Source organism: Rhinoderma darwinii, chromosome 5, assembly GCF_050947455.1.
Source record: "Rhinoderma darwinii isolate aRhiDar2 chromosome 5, aRhiDar2.hap1, whole genome shotgun sequence".
Taxonomy (NCBI): domain Eukaryota; kingdom Metazoa; phylum Chordata; class Amphibia; order Anura; family Rhinodermatidae; genus Rhinoderma; species Rhinoderma darwinii.
In genome coordinates, this window is record NC_134691.1 from 336,099,754 (window position 1) to 336,113,817 (window position 14,064).

At 38.8% G+C, this 14,064-nt stretch overlaps 1 protein-coding gene across 3 annotated transcripts in view; it reads right to left on the reverse strand.

Moving 5' to 3' along the window:
* DGKB (diacylglycerol kinase beta) overlaps positions 1-14,064 on the reverse strand; it is a 396,795-nt gene that overhangs the window by 179,497 nt on the left and 203,234 nt on the right. For all 3 annotated transcript variants that reach the window (XM_075827771.1, XM_075827769.1, XM_075827770.1), the window contains exons 14-16: positions 10,820-10,936; positions 1,890-1,963; positions 179-253 (exon numbers count right to left, since the gene is read on the reverse strand). In XM_075827771.1, coding sequence (XP_075683886.1) covers positions 179-253; positions 1,890-1,963; positions 10,820-10,936 — 266 coding nt within the window. The remainder of the gene's footprint in view (positions 1-178; positions 254-1,889; positions 1,964-10,819; positions 10,937-14,064) is intronic.

The window sequence follows — 14,064 nt, forward strand, 5'->3', positions numbered from 1 at the left end:
ATGTTAATATAAACAGGAGAAAATTGCAAACCAGGGAAAACTTTCATACAGTTTCCAATTTTTAGATTACAAATTTAAAATATTAATTTAAAGAAAACATAATAATAACTACAGGGAGATGGAATAACGAATATCATTCATATAAATGTAAACATATATACAAGACAAAGCCTCGTACCCCGGCATAGGTCCGATCCCAGCAAGACTGTAAACCTGTCGTGGATTTAAAAGGTACTGAAATTTCCTATGTATCCTGCAGATAAAAAATAATGAAAGAAAACTTACAACAAGTTTATGGAATGACAAAAACGAAACATATTGGCATTTAGTAGCACAATAAAGACATAGGACTCATTCGGTGCATATTTGTTAATCTCCGCTAATATAGAATTTATTATTTTTTTTCTCCATCCCTGATAAATAATTCATTAATGTGATGGAAATTGTAAGAGTGAAAAATGTTTTTCATAATCCGATAGTAAAATAAAACTGAACACTCCCTGTTGATCACATTCACGGTTCATATATTAAGTAATGTCTTGTAATATGAGGTATATTGATAATAATTATAGAAAGGCAAATGCTGTGTCTCGGCAATAAATTACAAGCAAATGTGTTAAGTTACTCCGAGAACAAAAAGAAGCAAATTTTACAACATGTAAAAAACACTATTGTTCTTTATACATTGGAATTACAGATTGTTGGCGTCAATATGTCCCGACATAAGTTCTATGGACAATGGTCAACGGAGTTCATGGGGTTCTACTCTAATTTAAAGTGGGGTTATAAAGTGTTAATTGGTGGAGTGTCCTAGACCTGTCCAACATGTGGAACAATAAAATAAAATTAGATTTTTTGGAGTATTTGTAAGCTAATGTCTGTGCATAAGATACCCCTGCTCTGTCCTTCGATCATGCTTAGTTAGAAGTCTAGAAGGGTTGACTAAAAGTTTGCCCTACGACTGCAATCTCCAACCTTTGGCTCTCCAACTATTGTAAAACTAGAACTTCCAGCATTACCTGTGGCCAGGGTCGGACAGGCCCTCCAGAGGATCTTCCGTTGGGCCAAGGCTCTAGCACAATAATGAGCCCCGAAGGTTTAGCAGAAGACAAACCCTTTTGGAGGTGACTTTGGAGGCACTTACCACTTGGGTCTATTTCATATGGGATGATTCACAAATAACTTATTAGACATTATTCGGGATGTAAGTGCCATGACTACAACAAAGTTACATGTTCTATATAGATGGCAGGAGGACTACCAGAATAATTTCCTATGGGCCCAATGAACCCTAGACTGACACTGCTTATTGCGAATATCGGGACATGCTAGAGGCTGAAGTTTCACAAGATCTAGTGTGCCACCGGTATGAGACCACGACTGTAAGGCTGGATTCACACGAGCATGTTCGGTTCATAAAGGATCATATTTCGGCTACAAGTCCCGGAACCGAACACAGTACAGGGAGCCGAGCTCCTAGCATCATAGTTATGTACGATGATAGGAGTCCCTGCCTCTCCGTGGAACTACTGACCCGTACTGAAAACATGATTACAGTATGAGACAGTTGTCCCGCAGTGAGGCAGGGACTCCTAGTGTCGTACATAACTATGATGCTAGGAGCCCAGCTCCCTGCAGTGTGTCCGGTCCGGGACTTGCGGCTGAAATACGTTCCGTCCTTCACGGACCGAACACGCTCGTGTGAATCCAGCCTAAAGATGGAACTCACAAATGATATTGATTGGAATCTGATGTTTTTGTGCCGAAGGTTTTTGTTGTTTTTTTTAATCAAACCTTGACAATGACATTTCTACAATCATTTCTGATTAAATATATATCGGTGATTGAAGACTAAAGTTGGACCGAGAAGGCAAGGAACTTTTACCTACCTTTCACCTTGCTTTCCACCACTTTTTGGATTTACAAAAATGAGCAGAGGATGTGTTCCCGCAACTGGGGTAATCTATAATAAACAAAAAGTTAAAAAAATATGATAAATAATAATAAATCATAATCCTAAGCATCAATATACATATTTTATTTAAGTTGCTATAAGTGTCATTTCTTATACCTTCACGTTCTATAAAAACTTTTGCACTAAATCAAAAAAGATTATGCAGGACCATAAAAATTTGCCAAATTTTTTCTTTTGTCTTTTGCTAGTCTATTTAGTTCTTGCTACTAACATAACTGTCAAAAATGGCAATAGTACAGTATGCTTGCCACTTTAGATATTTTGGGTTTGGTTGACCGCCCTCAAAGACTTAAAGGGATTTTCCATGAGCATTTTTTTTTCAGGCCGGGCAGCGCACGAGCACTGAGGAGTTTTATTAATAAGAGGCAAATGGGGCGGGTATTGAGGCGTAATCAAAGAATTCAAAAGGGCGGGCATTGAAGAGGCTGTGGACCAATAGGATGCCTCAAACCCGGGTGTACGTCAGAAGTCCCGGGTTTGAGGCATCCTATTGGTCCATAGCCTCCTCAACGTCTGCTCTGTTCATTCTTTGCTTGTACTTCAATAGCAGAACCATTTTATAAATATAGTTATGATGGATACATATATTTATGGATGATGGGGATCACATTAGATATCTGAGGTGCGGTCACAGGATTCTGTGACCGCACCTCAGATAAAGCAGGTGGGCAGGATAAACTAAAGGGGAAGGGAGATCTAGTGTGGAGGGCCAATAGACACAGAGGGGGCGGAATAATTAGTAAAGAACAGCCCTGTGTCGTTATGTAGTTCAGTGTGGTATCGACACAGGGCTGTGTGTATAATGACTCTCGAGCACGAGTCGGTGTCGAGAGAAAAAAGAGACAGATGAAAATCAGAACTTCCGGCAGGGCAGAGGTACGGAGAATAGGAAGGAAAATGTTCAGATTTAATAAAGACTATATATTAGGAACTTTATTAAATAGTTACATAGAATATTAGGTCAGAAATTTGGTGTCCCTGGAAAACCGCTTTAATAATATTGCCAGATTAATTGAGATATTGGGTAAGGCATCAGTGCTGCTATTCAACAGTCAATAGTTTTCCGGTCAAAAATTAACCCATTCCTTTGACCCTTTTTACACATTTGTGGCACAGCATTATACTCTAAAAAAGATAAAGGCTGATAAATATGGACTAAATCACACAATACAACTCCCGTTTCTTTTCAAATACCATACCCTAATAAACCATCTATACAAAATGGGTCACCGATGGTCCATTCCCGTAATCAATTGTCGTTCTAAAACTTCACTTTCAATTCTATAATTTAAAAAAAAAATCAACCTTATTGATATAGAAGCAACACACAAAGTCTCCTTACACATAAACTTCTCATTTTCTTGTACCACCTCGGCAGATAAAAGTCGGCACAGCAGTAATTCACAAATACAAAAAAAAATGAATTAATGAAAGAAAGAATGAAAAGATGGATTTCTCACAAATGTTTTTCTTGGAATTCCAATCTCGATGTGCCACAACTCCAAAAGGCAGGGTGCTCCTTTTTTGTACAGGGTCAACTTGATCGCTCTGGGGTATCAATTCCCCCTAACAATCTGTATTTAAGTACCTTGCTGTCCCTATATACCAGAACACCTGCAACATCACCATAAAGCTGACCGTTCTAGGAGGCCCTGCTTCACCCTAATATAAACACTTTTCATTTTCCTATGCCGGAGATTAGTATGGTCAGGTCTTTAACCAAAAAACATAGTCCCGATGTGTTTTTACCATGTATAACTGTGGTGTATGGCTTCCTATCCGTGTATGGTGTCTTTAGGGGGCAGGTGATCTGCTGGATAGGGACAGTAGGGCATTAAAAAAGGGATTTCTAGGAAGAGTAACTGAAACCCTATAGCAATCAAGCTGACCCTGTATAAAATAATGAGCACCTTGCCTTTGGGAGTTACAGGACATAGATTTGAAATCCCAAGGAAAACATCCGGGTGGGAGAAATCCACCAGTTTATTCATTTATTCATTTTTATTTTTATTTTTTATTTTTGTGTTGGCTTTTATCTGCTGAGGTAGTAGAAGTAAATTAGAAGTTTATCATGTGTGATGAGATTTTGGCTGGTGTTACTATTTCAAGTTTTAGAACGAGAAATGATTACTGGTATGGACCATCAGTGACACAATTTGCATAGTTGGTTTATCAGCCATTGTTTTTAGAGAACAAAGCGATGCCAAAAATGGGTAAAAGGGTCACAATTTTTGGCCCAAAAAAATCGACTGATGAATAGCAGCACTGATCCCCCTGTCCATCAATTCTAAATTAATCTGGCAATATACTTACCGTAAGTCATTGAGGGTGCCCAGCTAAGCCCCACATATCCAAAGTGGTAAACATTGACTGACATACTATCGTAATTTTTTCTTTTAAAAGGGTTGTCCAGTTTAGACAATCCATTGTTACATACCGATTTAGGATATTCTGAGTAAATAGAGGGGGGTCCCCTGTTCATGATCTCCATCTCTAGGCCAGAGTGGAAAGTGGTTACAAAGAGCGTCTCCCACTTTGGAGGACCTGTCCTGTCCTGAATTATACAGACAACCCATTAGTTTAAATGGGATTTGTGTAATGCTTAATTTCCCCTGTGGTGGCACTGCAGAGAAAATGAACACTTACTGCCAGGTTTCCCCACAGATCACAGCTGATCTAACGATAGGGATTGTTCATAAAAGAAATATACAAAAATTGTGCGATGCTACAAACTCAAGCAATGGGAACAATATATCACAAAGCTGATTATGGTATTTACTGCAATTATTTAACTGATGAATTTGTTTATAATATAAATTTACAAAAATTAACAAATACAATTTCAATTTAGAAAAATTAAAAAAACGGCTAATGATCCAGCTCATTGAAAGAAAAAAAAAAAGCGTTATGTGTAATAATAATTGCAGTTGTCAAACATATAAGTAATACATTCACTGCTGCTTAATATAATACTGGAACTAATTAAAATTGATTAAACATTTCACGGCTCACCCTCTCGCATATTACGAAGGTATTGACATACCGGTTTCTTTCACATTTCATCAATTTTAGTTATTTATTTCAATTTCAATAACCATAAAACCATCTATTGTAGAGAAGGATAAACTAAACTTAACATGACAAAGATAAAGTGCTTAGCCTATGTCCCTATGGACTCAGGTTAATTAATGAGCCTCATCCTAAGGTTATACATGATCTATTACTTCCTCTAATTAGAAGTAATAATCATGATCATTATTCTGGTTAGCTAGAATAGAATAAGACGAATGTGCTTAAGTATGATTAATAATATCAGAAAAAGAAGAAATTCAGATGATCACGGCCTAACCTAACATACAGTATTGGAAGCGGGAAGAAGTTCTATCATATTCTTATATTACAGCTGTAAATTGAATTTTCTGTATTTTTTTGGTATTATATTTTTTGGGGTATTTTGTTTTATAATTTACTGTATTGTGTTCATCTCATTTATAATTTTATCTTAAACCTCTTCTCAGCTAATTTTTTTTATCATTCAAAAAAAAAGACTTTAAAACTGTAACAATTTACAGATCGAATTATTATTTTTAATTTTTGTATTATTTTTATTGGAAAAACAAAATAGAAAATAAAAAAACACAATAATTAATTGAAATTCAGAAATGAATAATTTTTTTAATTTTTAATTTTTATTTTTTAAGGAATTTGTTATAATGTTTTTCTTCCTTTGCTATACATTTTGACATATTCCACAACTTATCTAATGATCTCTAATTTCTTTACTATTGATTTATTTTATTGTGATTTATGGCCTCTTCCTCCTTCATTTATATAAATAGAAAATTCACTGCAAAGGGCGATCTGACAACCCTGCCTTAACATCTCTATAATTGATTACTGTAGTGCCATTTTTTTTTCCGGCACTCCCACTACAATACCACCTATACTTAAAAAAATACAATCTGGACCCCTCAGATCTTTACACCTACAACTCTAGCATATATGAACTATCCACAGGATAGGTGCTAATTGTCTGATCACTGGGACCCCCGCTGATCCTGAGAACCGGGATCCCAAACTCGTGTTCCTCCTCACTGCACCCCTTGCAGTGAGGAGGAGCTTGAATGAAGCGGTGATTGAGTATGAGCATGCCGTCCCATTAAATAGCTATAAGAATTACGGTAACAGCAGAGCGCTGTACTCGGCTGTTTCGTCAATATCATAGACTTTGAACTAATCAGCAGCGCCCATGCTCGACTGCCAATTGATCCAATCAATTTTCTCTTAACTGAGGTCGAGCAGTGAGGAGCAACAGGGGGTTTGGGACCCTTGTTCTTGCGATCGGTGTGGGTAGGTGATAATTTTTTATCTGGGAATACCTCTTTAATTTTCTGGTCTATCATTTATTTTTTGAATTCTGACTCAAACACTGAGTAGGCACCCAAACTGCCTTCACTAAAGTCACTAAAATCTAAGAGCCACTAAGAACTAGATTTAGCTCACTACCCTAGAATGTACCTAAATACCATTGCCAAGGAAGAGTGACTGATTGGCACCCCCTCTGGCACCCAGAGTACATGCCCTGACAGCACCCTTCCAGTTACTCCTTCCGTTGATCTATTTTAGGCGTTCAACATTTGAACACTCACTACTACTGCTACTGCTACTACTACTACTGCTACTACTAATATCACTACTACTAATATCACTACTACTACCACCACCACTACTACCACAACCTCTACTACTACTGCTACTACTAATATCACTACTACTACTACTACTACTATCACCACCACTACTACTACTACTGCTACTACTAATATCACTACTACTACTACTACTACTACTACTACTACTACTACTACTACTACTACTACTACTATCACTACTACTGCTACTACACTACTACTGCTAATGTCACTACTACTACTACTGCTAATGTCACTACTACTACTACCACCACCACCACCACCACTACTACTACCACAACCACTACTACTACTACTACTACTGCTACTACTAATATCACTACTACTATCACCACTACCACTACTACTACTACTACTACTACTACTACTATCACTACTACCACCACTACTACTACTATTACTACTACTATCAATACTACTACTACTACCACCACTACTACTACCACAACCACCACTACTACTACTACTAATATCACTTCTACTGCTACTACTATCACTACTACTGCTACTACTACTACTAATATCACTACTACTACTACTAATATCCCTACTACTACTACTACTACTACTACGACTACTACTACTACTTCTACCACTACTACTACCACAACCACTACTACCACCACTACCACTACTACTACTACTATTACTACTACCACCACCACTACTACTACCACAACCACTACTACTACTACCACCACTACCACTACTACTACTACTATTACTACTACCACCACCACCACCACTACTACTACCACAACCACTACTACTACTACTACTACTACTACTACTAATATCACTACTACTACTACTACTACTACTAATATTACTACTACCACCACCACCACCACCACCACCACTACTTCTACTACTACTACTACTACTACTACTACTATCACTACTACCACAACCACCACCACTACTACTACTAATATCACTACTACCACAACCACCACCACCACTACTACTACTACTACCACCACTACCGTCCACTACTACTATTACTACTACTACTACTATTACTACTACTGCTACTACTAATATCACTACTACTACCACTACTACTACCACTACTACTACTACTACTACTACTACCACTACTACTACCACCACTACTACTACTATCACTACTACTACTACTACTACCACAACTGCTACTACTACTATTACTACTACTGCTACTACTAATATCACTACTACTACTACTACCACAACTGCTACTACTACTACTACTGCTACCACAACCACCACTACTACTACTACTACTACTACTACTACTACTACCACTACTACTACTACATTTCTGTATCAGATCTATTGGATTTCAACAACCAGTAAGGTTAGACGTTTAGCATGTCCAACCCACAGACTACATATTTTCCTCACCGTCCACCAGTTAGCGCAACAAAGATTCTAGGTACATACCTAACATAATGTGAGATGAGGGGACACATATTAAAATACAGGACCATTAAGAAGACAAAAGATAAGAAGGAGAAATTAGATATAGAGGGGCCACACAACAGTAGGGGAAGATGAGGCAGCGGGGCTTTATAAACTACTGTTAACTTTGTCTTCAACATCAAACCTACTCTAGAAAATTTTAATCTAGAGTCTCATTGGTTCCTAATAGCAAGAGCTCCTTTTTTTGCATCTTATTTCAGGAATTATATTCGAGGGGTGACGATGGCATGAAATATGCAGAAAAGTCATAAAATATGGAGTCATATATACGGAACTCACATACGGTAAGAACACATAAACTGAAATGATTAAACATGCCAGAATTACAAAGACATGAGAAGATCCGCTGGACAGTTATGATCCTAACCAACTAAAAGACGGATACGATCTAAGCCAACTGAGACCGAGCACTTGGCCCAATAATCATTACACCTATGATGACATAGATAAAAAAAAAATCTCGGTTACTAGTAATCATCGATATGTCCATGATAGTTTGTCAAATGCCAATTCCAAGTATTTTTGAAATTTTTTGTCTGATTGGGTGGTAGAAGGATTTCCATGTTTGTGGCATCTTACAGGGGTTGTGTTATCAATGAAGTCAACCTAGTGATCTGCTGATCTCTGAATGTCTGGCTTCTGTAACCAGTCAGCTAAAATCATTGGGGGAAGTTGGGACCGTTGCCGGGGAAAAGTAGAATTACATGCCAACTCAAATAGATGGCTGATCATGTTATTGGTGGACACCAATGGAAGAGTCACTTTTTGCAGCAGCTCTCATTAATAGAGTTGTCCTGACCAAGAGACCCCCCTCTTTGATTTTCATATGCCCAAATGGGGCATATAGACAGGGGTGGTCTTATTCAGACAGTCCCTTTAACATAATTATATTACTACTGAATAAAATTGGCATACAGTGCTGAACTGATTAGAAGACAATGAATTGTACAAGAGCAGTAGAGATCAGTTTTTAAACCTGCTATAAAATTTTGAAGAGGCATTAATTGCAATAAATCTCTGAACTCCTTGTGCTTAGCTTGCCATTGCCAAATAATGACCAGGGAGACATAGCCAACTCATCACATTTTATTGCCTCATAATTAGAGGCTCACACTTGAGGCAGAGCAGTGGGTTTTATCATAATTTCTCAATTATTTGTTATTATATCCAATATGTCAACCTTCAGCCTGAACTAGATTTTATCGTCAGATTTTCCAAGAGTACTTAGTCCACGGAGAAATGTCACTTTACGATCATATGCTGCCAATAATGATGCTCTACATTTAACCACTTTGGGGGATAATACATATTAATTATAAGTAGCTGCCAGAATCCCCCCCCCCCCAATTTTTTTTTTAAATGAATAAATTAAATATATTATATATATATATATATATATATATATATATATATATATATATATATATATATATATATATATATATATACACACATTTATTTAATTGTCACAATGTAATTTTGTATAGTTAAAGAAAAATTGTGCAGTCTCCATTAAAAATAATGTTGCCTTTAAATATGTTTAGCTCACATCAGTTTTCATTCAAAGTTAAAAAAGAAACATAAATAAATTTTAAAAAAACTTTGGGTAAAAAGACAACATTTTGTTTTGCCTGGCGTGCTAACTCAACTCCCAGACTACATGTAGTGATATACTGTAGTCAGACATGTGGTAATAAAAATAAATTTTACTTGCAATACCACGCCTAACCACATGTTGTGCTGCTAAGAGAAAACATGTCCGTAAGCAACACAAACCTAAAGATCAGTCCAGTACTCATCAACTATGAATATTTTAGGGCCCATCTACTGTAGTGGTAGAAACATTCGGTAAGTTATATTTCTTGCTCTGAATAAAACAAATAACATTAACATATTGTGATGGGTTTTCCCCACTTCAAACATTTATGGCATATCCACAGGTATTCCCACCTATCAGGAGAATGTGGGGCCCCGGACTTATACTCAGCAAACCATAGTGGCTGGCTGGCTGTGACCGAGCATATGCACAGCTATCTCCATTAAAGTCTATTAGAGTTAGACCACTTTCCCATCAAGTTCTTTTCCTACGTGTCTGAAGTACATGCTAAAGGTGACAATATGGCTCAAATAGCCCGGCGAAGGCCAGAAGAGTGGACTGCTATACGTCTGTATACCGTTTTTTTGCGGTATGGGATAGCGTAGTAGGCTACGCTATTAAATACAACAAAATCCCGTAAAAAAATGTAAACAACACGGTATACTTTTTTTAACATGGGACTCTATGGATGATGTATAAAGTGCAATAACGTGATGTAAACATAATGTACATAAACAACCAATTGCAACAGCCAAGAAAATGATGAACATGCGAGGCCAAGTCTCCATGTTGCAATCTGTATGTGGCCACATAGTGCCTAATAGGAGTTCGGGAATTCACATGCAGCCTATAGGTGAGGGTAGTCTGGGATCCCCACCTATCAGGGTGCTATGTTGGCAGCGTTGTGTGCCTTGGCGCTTTGTTTGGCGGCTGCTACATCTGTATGCATTCATGTATCAGTATCATGAAACTTACCTGTGTACCACTTATGCATGTGTCCTATCCGGAGGCCTTATACAATGAATGATACACACCATTATTTCAACGTAAGTAAAAATCATGTATCCAAACCTGAAGGCCTTGTCCGTCCACCGTTACAGAGTTTGCTCTTTGCATTTTTATCCTTTCGCCTGATTTGTTTCCTTGCTGGGAACCGTTCTTCTCTCTTTTCACCGTTGACTGTCTTTCCTTCAAGAGAACATATTACAAGAGTTACCCAGTTTTATATGGCAGCAGAATATAAAAATGAAAAGTTCACTTACAGACCATATAAAAGTGTTCTCCATATTGGACAATCCCTACTTGTTAGAAGGGTTCCTTGACAATAACGTGATCACAAAGTGTCCCCCTGCTGGGACCCCCAGCGATCAGCTGTAATCTGTGATGAAACTTGGCAGTAAGCGTTTAATTTCCCTACAGTGCCACCACAGGCGAAATTAAGTATTACACAATGTCAATTCATATCAATGTGTTGTCTGTGTAATACAGGACAGGACAGGTCCTCCAGAGCAAGATACGCTCTATGTGACCGCTCTCCACTCTGGCCAAGAGATGAGAATCCTGGACATAGACACCCCTCTATTAATTTAAAATTCCCTAAGAGGGTGTATAGATTTTCTGCACTAGACAACCCCCTTTAATGTAACTGATTTGCACAATTCCTTCAGTAAGGCCTTTCAAACGTTTTCATATTCTATGCTATATATTTGCACTATAAAACCAGCCAGATAATATACAATGCAGAACAGATCCCTTTAAAGCCGCTTACACATTTTAAAGTCTTGTGCATGGAACCTGTATGGTGCCACACGGAGCAGTGTGCCGATGTAAGGTGCCTCGATATTCGACCGTATTCTCCCCTAGAAGATGCTTCTTGATAATACAATGAAATTGAAGGCACATGGAGGGACAGTATGGTGCCAACGACTTCTATGGGTGTCTTATTACCGGTCCGTACAAACGCAAATTAGTAATTCGGTTGTGTACATAAGGCCTTTGAAAAATTGATAACCAAGCAAGATCCAATATTGTCTAAAATTATCGCATATCGAAACTGGATTCACATGGTACGGAAATCTGCAACAATTCCACAGCAGAATTCCGTCTAATTATGTCAGAGCACTGCGGCTGCCCATACAAGTAGCGGTACTATACAGTGCGGTCAAGAACTGTGCAGCAAAATCGGGCACGGTATTACCGCAAATTGCCACGGTTTCCCAATGCCGTTTTGGCCCGCGTGGCTTATACGGGTGAAAAACATTGAAAGCATGTTCTTCCACTGTACAAGCTGTGCGACCAACAACTGGAGCAATTGACCGTAAAACCACGTGAGGTTTAGCCACAGGCAAGCAATTAAACTAATGATTCGTTGGCTCTTTTTCACTGATGGATTGGCACACTGGTGAGGGGCTTTCTGAAGAGTCATAAAGGAGGTGCCCTACGACTAGAACGCCGTTCTCTTCAGTTGGAAATCCAACTGCTTGTCCGGCCCTGGAGGACGGATCTTCTGGAGATATTACGGTGGTCACCAGATGTTCTGACCAACTTATTATTATTACTGTTGCCATTTCTTACGAGAAGTTTTCTCACCAATCCCTTCTGTCGACATTCTCATTATAATGGACTAAAAAAAGACCCCTCTTAAATTTTTGTTTTTGTGTCTAAATGCGTCTTCTGATTTTTTTAATAACTGAACTACTTACCTATATATTTATGTATATTAATTGCTTTTGCGACTAAATAGACCCTAAAGGGCTGTATTTATCAAAGTGTTTGAGAACTGTGTCTGGGGGACTAATTAAGGAAAATGTGTTGTTACATTAAAAAAACAGCTGTTTAACGCGCTATAAAAGTCAGATTTGTATATATTAAAGCACTGAAGTTAGAATCTATTCCATAAGGGTCAAATCAGTCTGTGTTTCGAGAGAATTTCTCTTTTTGAAACGTGTCCCATTAAAAAAAAATAATAATAATAATCATTGATTAAGTCTGAAGAGTGATTGCAGAATTGGGATCCCTCCTAACTTTACGGGGGTGATTAGTTAAAGATAATCTGTCACCGTTTTCTCATCCATGAATTATATATAGGGGAGGGTAGAGCTCTGTTACAAAATTAATAAAGGTAACTCTAAAATTGTCTAAGTTTCCCTATAGGGGATGGTATCATATAGACTTATGTAGAAAAGGTCCTGGTCCATTATATTTCCCTAGACCAAATCCCTCCCCTTTCCTACCAAGCCACACCCCTTTTCTGATTACTTTAAAATAATGTCTAGGGAGATGCAAACAATAAAACGGAGCCAAACTGCGCCAACTTTTGACAAAATTTAGGGCATGACCACACGTGGCGGATTTCCTCCGCAACTGTCCGCATCAATGCCGCACCTAATCCGGGTTGCGGATTACGGCTGCGGATCTGCACAAAATGTGCAGAAAATTGATGCGGACTAGCTACTGCGGAATGCGGGAAAAGTGCTTCCCTTCTCCCTATCAGTGCAGGATAGAGAGAAGGGACAGCACTTTCCCTAGTGAAAGTGAACGAATTTCATACTTACCGGCCGTTGTCTTGGTGACGCGTCCCTCTTTCGGCATCCAGCCCGACCTCCCTGGATGACGCGCCAGTCCATGTGACCGCTGCAGCCTGTGCTTGGCCTGTGATTGGCTGCAGCCGTCACTTAGACTCAAACGTCATCCTGGGAGGCCGGACTGGAGACAGAAGCAGGGAGTTCTCGGTAAGTGCAAACTTCATTTTTTTTTACAGATACATCTATATTGGGATCGGTAGTCACTGTCACGGGTGCAGAAACAGTTACTGCCGATCGCTTAACTCTTTCAGCACCCTGGACAGTGACTATTTACTGACGTCTCCTAGCAACGCTCCCGTAATTACGGGAGCCCCATTGACTTCCTCAGTCTGGCTGTAGACCTAGAAATACATAGGTCCAGCCAGAATGAAGAAATGTCATGGCAAAAAAGCAATACGCTCCGCAGCACACATAACATGTGCATGACAACTGCAGACTTCATTGCGGAACTTTGAATCTCCATTGAAGTCAATGGAGAAATTCCGCCATGAGTCCGCCACTGCTCCGCAACAGACAGAGCATGCTGCGGACACCAAATTCCGCTCCGCAGCCTATGCTCCGCAGCGGAATTTTACGCCTCGTCTAAACGAACACTGCTAAATTAAAGTGTAAGTCAATGGACAAACGGCACCGCTGCGGATTAACGCTGCGGAGTGTCCGCAGCGGAATTTAAGTGAAATTCCGCCACGTGTGGTCATGCCCTTAGACGCTTTCTAGACCCACACACAGTAG